This window comes from Syngnathus scovelli, chromosome 16 (genome assembly GCF_024217435.2).
Source record: "Syngnathus scovelli strain Florida chromosome 16, RoL_Ssco_1.2, whole genome shotgun sequence".
Taxonomy (NCBI): Eukaryota; Metazoa; Chordata; class Actinopteri; order Syngnathiformes; family Syngnathidae; genus Syngnathus; species Syngnathus scovelli.
The window spans coordinates 10,083,857-10,093,391 of NC_090862.1; the positions used below are offsets into that span (position 1 = coordinate 10,083,857).

General features: G+C 47.2%; 1 protein-coding gene across 1 annotated transcript; it reads right to left on the bottom strand.

Moving 5' to 3' along the window:
- Positions 1 to 4,824: 4,824 nt before the first annotated feature.
- mosmoa (modulator of smoothened a) lies at positions 4,825 to 8,962 on the bottom strand. The gene is made up of 3 exons (XM_049744262.2): positions 7,964 to 8,962; positions 7,269 to 7,481; positions 4,825 to 6,820 (listed from the first exon to the last, which is right to left on the bottom strand). The coding sequence occupies exons 1-3, from the start codon at positions 8,067 to 8,069 to the stop codon at positions 6,636 to 6,638; spliced, it is 504 nt and encodes a 167-aa protein (XP_049600219.1). The 5' UTR covers positions 8,070 to 8,962; the 3' UTR covers positions 4,825 to 6,635.
- Positions 8,963 to 9,535: the final 573 nt, after the last annotated feature.

Here is a 9,535-nt window from a genome sequence, read left to right on the forward strand (position 1 = left end):
GCACGCATTGTTTCCCGAGAGGATGTAATCGGAGCCGTCATGTTTCATGTAGGAGACGGCAAACCCAATCACCTGAGTTGACTCGGCAAGTCGTGCGAGCTGTGGAAAACACTCGAGTGGGGATCCAGCCACTCATCAATCCATCTCACAATCAATCAATCAATCAATCAATCAATCAATCAATAGTCAATCAATTAATCAATCCGGTCTGTGTGTGATTGTGTGTGCCATTCTCAATAAATGATGCCTTGCACACTTGTCACTCAATCAGTGGCCAGTTGGGGGTTGTAACCTTGACTGGGGTGGTAACTGCACTGAACAGAACTTGAAGGCCCTGCAGCGCATAGTGAATACGGCTGGTAAGATTATTGGTGCTTCGCTCCCCTCCCTGAAGGACATTTACACTTCCCATCTCGCCCGCAAGGCAACCTCGATTGCGAGAGATGTGAGTCACCCGGCTCACTCTTTGTTTGACCTTCTGCCCTCTGGGAAGAGGTACAGGAGCCTGCGCTCCCGCACCACCAGACTCGCCAACAGCTTCTTTCACCAGGCTGTTAGGACCCTGAACTCGCTACCCCCTTCTGCGTAGCGTGCGGCACTGTTGCGCTATTTTCTGGAATGTCTGCTGTACGCGCACTTTCTCCTTTTTTGCTCCTCTTATTTATTTATTGTGTTATTTATTCATTATTTATTCAGCATGCTGAAACAAGTATACTTGTTTACTTGTTTGTCTGTTGTGGGCCATGTCTTGTCACCGTGGGATAGGGGGGAACGAAATTTCGGTTTCTTTGTGTGTCTTTGGCATGTGGAGAAACTGACAATAAAGCTGACTTTGACTTTGACCTGCCGTGCAAGCAAAGATGGCGGAAAGTGGTCGGGGACATACTGCCGACAAATCACAGAAGGAAAGCTAAGACCAATTCAAACGTGTTGCGTACTAAGTGTTTGGTGGTGGGGTCCTAATGCACTCAACAATGTCCTATTTCTAACTGCAGAGGGCGCCAGATTGTGTTGTTCATCTGGGATAGGCTCCAGCACGCCCGCGACCCCCGTGGGGACTAAGCGGTTCAGAAAATGGATGGATGGATGGATCTTTCAGAATGACCAAACTTTGTCTTGAACAACGAGCTTGCGCTCAAACTTTATTTTTTACACCTCGCCAGTCCCTCTTCTTCGTTCCGTATCGCTGACTTAAACATTACTGACAACCATGGAAACCCCTGCTGGTCACATCGAGTATTAGAATTTGCCATATATCACAACAATGACTACGAAGCACTCGTGCACAATCGGATCCATAAGGTCCGAAGTTCCAAACGTCTCAGGAGCTAAAAATTAGATTTAATTCAGTCACCCAGAAACAAATGAATTCACTTCACATTATCTCAGATGGGAAACGTTGAGGAATCTGAAAGTGACAACAGCATGAATTAAATTGCAAAATTAAATCTAAATGTTGCCCTTCAAATGTGGCTTCAATTTTCTGTATCAGCTTGTAGTGTGGATTCGTGGAAAGTGGCGGCGGTAATGGTGCCAAGAGGGACTGATGGCGGCGAGGGCAGGCGAAGGAGGAACGGTGATGGATAAAGTGCCAAGAAAAGACTTCTAAAAAAAAAAAAGCGCTCTGCATGCAGCCCTCCTGCACACGTCGTCAATGACAAGGTCTCAGCTCCAGATGGGTGGAAAGAAAGTTTTTGGAGACGCCAATGACATCAGTTTAAATAAGTTAAAAGTTAAAGTCCCAATGATCGTCACACACACATGTGAGCAGTGAGCATCAGCGGCGCCGTGCTCGGGAATCAATTGGTGATCTTTGTCCTCAAAACTATCACAAAACGGGAAGCATAAAAATAAGGTTGAATCAGTAAACACAACTAAGGGATATGTTTGAATATTTTGGATCATCGAAGCATTTTAATATCTCAGAAAGGGAGCCCAAGTGTAAAAAAACAATTTTTGGTGTTTGGTGCTCAGGTCACTGACATGTCAAATGCTTTCCGGGAATGAGCATGAGCCTCCTTACTGATTGTGCATGTGTACCCAATGTCTTGGCCACTTTTTTACATTTGGGAAAAACAAACAAATTGGTTACGTAAAGCAGCCGACAAATTGTTGCTGATGGCGATGAGTCAGAAAGCGATGCAACCTCCGGCTGTCATTCACCTCCCCCTCCCTCCCCTCCAGTAAATGACAGATGCATCACGTGGGAAGCGGAGACAAAGTGCTTCGACACGCGGCAATCAAACTGTCAGCAGTCTTGAGGTTATCATGCATCCAAGTCAGAGAAATGATCTTCAGTTGTCCTTTCGAAATGAAACGGATGAGGGCTGTCCCGGCCGGCATCGTCTGGACTGCGGATGACTGGCTGTGCAATAGCTAAAACAGGAAAGCAAGACTTAGTGGGTCACAAAATAATGATTCATGATGTAATCATTACAACGCAAAAAGCTCAAGGAACAAAATATTTTTGAAACAATCTGTCAAACCAAAACAAGCTTTTTTTCCCCATTGCGTGCATGTGTTTGTGCGCGCACACGCTGTTCTCTCATGTATCCCTTTCCAGGTGGCTGATCTAAATAAAAAAAATGCGATAAGAAAAGGCATTCTTCCCCTGGTGGAAATAAACACTCGAGGGCTGAGCAGAAATAAACACCGCCCGGGCGGGTGGGATTGGTCTTCAGGGCTGTGAAACAGGCCAGCCTCCTCCTCCAGCTTCTGTTACGACAACACAAAACAACACAACACATACTGAAGGTGACTGAAAGGTAAAACGGAGCCACTGGAAGAGGTGGATTCTCCAAGGTGCAGTCCGTGGGCCGTTTGCCAACATGTGGTCGCTCACTCTCCATTAGTAGTGAGCGTTTGACTTGATTTGCGTGACAGTGTTTAAGCCATATTAATATTTAATATTTGCCACTTGAGAACGTTCAAATGAGGCCAGGTGGACTTGGTCAGGATTTTTCCCTGTTTAAGAAGCCCTATCAGGCACACTCTCCTGGGGGGTATTCCAGAAAGCAGGTTCAACATACCAGAGATGGGACCAAGTCACACATGTGCAAGTCTCAAGTGAGTCTCAAGTCTTAACCTTCAAGTCTCAAGTAAGTCCCAAGTTATTTTTTTCTTGGGCAAGTCAAGTCAACTCAAGTCCTTAAATAGGTCAAGTCAAGTCCAAGTCAAGTCCTTAAATAGGTCAAGTCAAGTCCAAGTCAAGTCACCTTATTATTGCAATTTTACCCGCAGAATCTGATTTTAGTAATGTGAAAAGACAAGATATAAGTAACTTTAAGTAACCATCATTTTCCAATGTGTCTAACCTGTTTAAAAAATATGACAATAATTTGGATTTGCACTGTAATTACTGATATTCAGTAAAATACACCATGGAATCAAACAAAAAATAAATTACCTCATACAATGATTGACAGCTCAATCTAAACAAATGAACGTCTGCCGACAGTGTCTGACACATTTGAGTTGCAAATATGAAAAAATAATCTGAAAAAAAATGAAAGAAGAAACACATTAAAGAGCATTAGAAACATTTTATGTTTCATCTGTAACATCTGGAGACACCAGAGCTCTCATAAACTTAAAACGGACAAAGTTTTAAGTTGTCGTCTGGCTGTTTCTGTTGCATATCTTGCACTGTGCTGTCCGTCTTTTGCCGTCATAAAGGTAATTACGATAGCCGAAGGTACCACTCCCGCTGACATGTTTGTGCATGTCTGATATGAAGGGGCGTGATTCTCCAATAAACAGTTAGGTAGGTAGAGAGGGCACGACTGATTGATTGATTGACAGGGTAGCGATCCAATCATGACGACGCCATTCTCAGCCTGCGCTCCTAACGTGTTATTGATATTACTTTTTTAAATGTATTATTAATTTTATATTCAAACTGAAAACATAAACTAAATAACACTGAAGTCATTCAAGTCATCGTATCCCAAGTGAAGTCAAGTCCCGAGTCTTTAACTTCCAAGTCAAGTCTCAAGTTTTTTTTATTTTTGTCAAGTCAAGTCACAAGTCATCAAAACAGCGACTCGAGTCCAAGTCACAATGTCTCGAGTCCCCATCTCTGCAACATACTCATAATCTATCCCTGAACTCTGAGTTAACACTCGGAGATGGGAAACTCTGAGTATTCAGTTCCAGCAAAGCTGATCTGTTAGTTCAAGCAACTCTGAGTACGTTAACCTGGAGTTACGCGCATGCACTACCACTATAAAGGGAGGAGACAGTTTGGAGACAGATTGAAATTCTGTGTCTCTTATAGTAAACCTGCCAGCGAGCAGGTTATGGTCACAGAGTAAGTTACCGCAGTAACTGACCCAGAGTTCAAGTTACCTCTCTTTCTGGAACAGATAATTCAGAGTTTCCCTCGTTTCCAGGGTAACTTACTCAGTTTTCACATAACCCGCTTTCTGGAATACCCCCCTGGACGGCTGCCTACACTCACAAAAATATACACATGCTCGCTAACACACATTCAGATTAGCGCGTGCGCATACACGCACAACTAGCATGACCCACAGTTACCCACAGACACAAGTCAATTACATGGTAGTCCTCGTAGCATTCCTCCTCTTTGGCTCTGTGCGACTGTATCATAGCGTACTGTCTTCTGGTGGTGAAGGCAGGTACACCAGAATGAGATGAAAGAAATGTCCATACCAGTGAAAGCAAGAGAAAGGTCACAGCAAGATAATGGCATAGCTCAAGCAATCTAACTAATCACATGTCAAAGAGGCCTATTCTAACAAAACAATGAAGTGACGCATGCAATGTGGAATTTTCGGTAAACAAGAAGAATGACTCGCACCGTTTGCTAGTAGTCACACACAGCTTCTTTAAGCTTTTTATTCAGTGATAAATAAATTCCCGTGAGCATCGGCTTTCGACATCTGATCAAGGCGAGCGACAAATGAAGAGGGCAGGCTTTGCCAGCATTTGAAAACAATACAATGAGGTAAAGGAGTTCTCTTTTTTTGTGGTGCAACTATTCCTGTTAGCTCTACCGTCGTATGTTGTTCCTAATACAGAAAATGCTTCCGTGGTGTCTGTACATCATTATCAAACAAAAATAGGGCATGGCACAATAGTCAAGCAACAGCTAAAGCGAGGAGGGCAACCAACACAAAACTCTTGGTGACGGAGCTTTGTCATCGTTGACTCTCAAAAGGTGGCCTCCACTTTCTAAGTCAACGTGTGCAGCGACAAAGACGTGAGCCATGCGACTGAATTCCCTCCAATTGTCACCCTGCTGCTACGAGACACAAAGCGCCCCGGCCGGACGTGTAACCATGTCATGTTGCCCAAATTGATCACCAACCCCATGACCGGACCTGACCTGCAGTCCCTACGGCTTGGCGGGCAATTCAAAAGAGGAAAAAAAATATGCTAAAGCCAGTCAGCTCTCTTCCCGTGTCGGAGCATTCCGCCGATCGTCACCATTGACAAAAGCCAATTCACACCTTGTGTCAGTGCAGCTTTTTTTGTCCAAAGCAGTCAATAGCGGGTGGTATATTTAGCTGCGCAAGTTGCTTTCAACAGCTCCGAAGCAGCATGCATAGCTGCACGTCCTTGTGGCTGCACTTTGCGCAAACAAGCATGCTAACAAATAGAGGAGGAGGAGGATGTAATTTCACGGTTCATTTCCGAATAGCCGTCTTGACAGTTCACGCCTTTAGCGTTTCATTTCGATACATTTGCAGTGAAAGAACTGATAGATGGAGAGATTTGTTTGTAAATACATCACACACTTGACAAAGACAAGTACCACTGGCGCCTTGAGATATGAGTTTGGACATGTTGCACGACCTTGCTCGTAACTCCAAACACTCATAACGGAGTCCTCCAAAAAAATTCACCAACACTTGAGTCGAGCAAAGAGGTTGACGGCAGCTCATAGAGCAAACCTGTAAGTCAAGTCACTAGTATCTCAAGGCACCGCTGGATTTGGTTTTATTTTCAAGGGAATTTAAATTCAGTACGTTTGCTTTAAAGTTGGAGAAGCAAGAGGCTAGTCAATCTCAGGTGCCATTCTCTTATGTGGTGTGTGTGTGTGTGTGTGTGTTAGTATGTGTGTGACCTCAGGTATGTGCGCTCACCTCCACTACCCGCACGCCTTTTTCTTGGGGCGGTGGGTGTGTGTGTGGGGTCACGTTACAGGCGAGCGGTGGGTGACCCAGGTCAACAGCTAGCAACGCCGCCTCAAAATACTTCTGTGGAAAGGTGAACACAATAAAAACGTACAACAACAAAAATGGGGTAAAAATGAACACTGAAAATAGCTACAAGGCCCCCAAGATAGCAACACGGGAAGATGGGCGATGGTGCTCGCGTATGCCGAGGGCGGCGCAGGGGAGTCGAGGGCTCGGGGACTGCGTGCAGGCGTTACCCCTGCAGTTGCCATGAAAAAGGCACCCTTCCCAGTAGAACCGCCCCATAAGAAATGAACCGCGGTGGGGCGGCCTCCTCCACCGAGCTCTCGCCGGCTCGATGTACGCTCATCTTTGAGTTGTTTATTACTTCAACAGGTCCCGGAAAGCCTCGGCAAGAGTTTGTCGCACCGCACGTCCAATAAATCCCGACAAATTATTTTCTTTGTCCAGAGGCGGGCGCAGGTCCACACATCAGCCCGGGAGGCAAACTTTGCCGGCGAACAGCAGTCCGACTATGGTGAAGAAGATGGAAAGGACAAAGAGCACGTAGGAGGAGCCCACCACCGTGTTGTTGGGCAGCTTGTAGGGTTGGCCTCCCACCTCGTTGATGTAGAAGCCGATGGGGAAGATCAGTGCCGCCATGCAGAACAGGATCACTTGAGGAGGAGCACAACAAAAAACGCATTCAACCTCTTTGTGTGCTTTTTACTGGCAACAGTGAGACACGACCCCGCAGAAGCAGGACGTTTCGATTCAGCGAAGGCTACCGAAACATCGGAGCGCCGCGCTACCGGTTGCATTCGTACGGCATGCCCCGCGTCTTGTTTGACCATGAGCAGCGCAGCAGGGAAGCGATTGCTCACCGTTGCCATAGCAACAACTTGCTTTTGTTCCAAGCGAAATCAACGGATAAAAACTGCATGTTTGTGCCTGTACTCATAGAAAAGCTCAAATATGTCAACACCGGGATGAGCTGGCAACAGCGTCAACGTCTGGGGATCTTTGAAGGTAAACACTTGAAGCGAGTAACTTGAGGACTCCGGATGGACGACAAACTGTTACATGCCACAAGACACAGGAACTCCGGTTCTGCGGCTCACTTACTGCCAGTGAAGGCGATCCAGCGGGCGTACTTGGTGGCCTCTCTGCGCCAGTGCGATGCTATGAGGAGTCCGCAGGTGACGGTGAGGGAGATGATGCCCATGATGATGAAGAACAGCGTGGTGACCCACTCAGGGGGCAACCGCGGGGGGATGCAAGTCCGGTCCCGTCCGTGGATGGTCTGACATTGCCGGACTAGACCGACTGTGAGGGCGCCTGGAAGGACAAATTACATTTTCAGCAAACTCACCTGAGTGACTGTCATTTGCACTTTTTATTTTAAATGAACAACAACTGTAGTGTTAACACGCCTGTGATAGAGCAGCATGTAGTCTCAAGATGAAATAATATAGCAACAAATCTTAAACAAACAAAAGAGCAGCACAGCACCCAGAAAAGTGACGTTCAAACGCTTCCAGCAAATTCAGCAAAACCGAGAGTGGACGATTTCCTGTTGAGAAACCGAAGCATGATGACATCCGTCTGTGCAGCAGCTGAACACGAACTGTGTTTTTTATTGATATTTGAGCTAAATGAATAATGGTGGTACTGTGAGCGTTATTATTAATTTAGGAGGTAAAAATATTGATCTCCATTGCACATAAAGGTGCGAACGCACATCTGGTGATAGATGCGGCTGAAGTGGCAGTGGACCGACTCCGAACATGCGCAAGACAAGCGGACTTCCATTTCTTTACCTGCCGACTCGCCAGTGTTGATCCAGTCCGGGTTGGCGATGCTTGCTATTGCAAATATATCTGCCGCCAGAAACAGGCACCCTGAAATGATGGTCAGCTTATCCATATTTTCTCCTTCATCCAACGAGCCTGTCAATAACGAGGGCGAGAGGAGGCAGGGATTCGTGCGTGTGTGTGTGTGCGCGTTGGGGGGGTGGGGGGAATGTGACGGTCCTTGTCCAAGTCTGACCCCGGGAAGAGGGAGACGGTGGGGCGGCTGTTGGCAGTCTAACCTCGCCCCCCGCCCCGACTAGCACCTCAGCGGGATCCCCGCTGTTGTGCTTCCACTGTTCATGTTTCGCAGGGATATTTTAGCTTCCTTCTCCGCCGCGCCGAAGCATCACATCTCAAAGGCCCTGCTGGTCGAACAATCGCTGGCGCTCGTGTTGTCCCCCCTCGGGTACGTTCGAAAGCATCGGGCAAAAATGTGGCTAGCAGGCGGCTAGCTACTTCGCTGATTCGGGCTTGGTGAGCCGAGCTGCGGCCCGTAGGCTGCTCGACAACCGAGACCAAGGCTGGGCTAGCATTTCACACCGAAGCCGCAAGAAGCCGAGCAGTGGAGGTTTCTTCTTGTTTTTTTTTTTCTGCCGTCACCAAGGAAAACGAGAGCCCATCACCGTCGCGGCACTCTGGTTCTCCCTCAGTTTGTTAGCCGAGCAGCCTCACTCCTCCCCGCTCCTTGTGCTTCTTCCATGGACCGCTGGTGGTGCTGGTGGAGGAAAGAAAGGAGGGGAGGCGACACAGGCGAGTTGAAGTTCACGACGCGCCGTTAAAGGTCCGAAAAGTGGGCGAGCAGCAAAATGGTTCTGTAATTGTTATTTGGCGTCTCAGCCGCGTAGACGCCGTTCACATCCGAGCCTCCCGTTCCGCCTCATGACATCAGGCCGAACACGAACACCCACTTGGTCCTCACCACTGGCTCACTGCCCCGCGCTGTTCACGTTCTACAGGGGGTCTTCGTTCAATACTCTCGCGATGTTATCTAACAACAACAATATCGGGGGCGGGGGGGCTTTGTCCCGGATTGCCCGGTCTGTGGAATATGAACGTTTAGTTTATTTGTCTGTTTTTAACCCCAAAGCGTTGAAACGAGTCCACGTGCGATTGTCAAGGGCACTGAGCTAACCAAGGTAGCCAATGACCACGTTAAAATAGTTTTGTGCGTTCATTTAGCTGATTCTTCACTTAAAAATGGTTAAAGTTAAAGTTAAAGTCCCAATGATCATCGTCACACACACATCTGGGTGTGGTGAAATTTGTCCTCTGCATTTAACCCATCCCCATGTGATTTTAATCCATCCCCTGGGGGAGAGGGGAGCAGTGAGCAGCAGCGGTGCCGCGCTCGGGAATCATTTGGTGATCTAACCCCCCAATTCCAACCCTTAATGCTGAGTGCCAAGCAGGGAGGCAATGGGTCCCATTTTTATAGTCTTTGGTATGACCCGGCCGGGGTTTGAACCCACAACCTTCCAGTCTCAGGGCGGACACTCTACTACTAGGTCACTGAGCTGGTTAATACGATGTTTATTTATT

Coding starts and splice junctions, on each gene's coding strand:
- mosmoa (XM_049744262.2), bottom strand. CDS start 8,069: ATGGATAAGCTGACCATCATTTCAGGGTGCCTGTTTCTGGCGGCAGAT. Junction 7,482..7,963: donor CAACACTGGCGAGTCGGCAG/GTAAAGAAATGG, acceptor TTGTCCTTCCAG/GCGCCCTCACAGTCGGTCTA. Junction 6,821..7,268: donor CTGGATCGCCTTCACTGGCA/GTAAGTGAGCCG, acceptor CTCCTCCTCAAG/TGATCCTGTTCTGCATGGCG.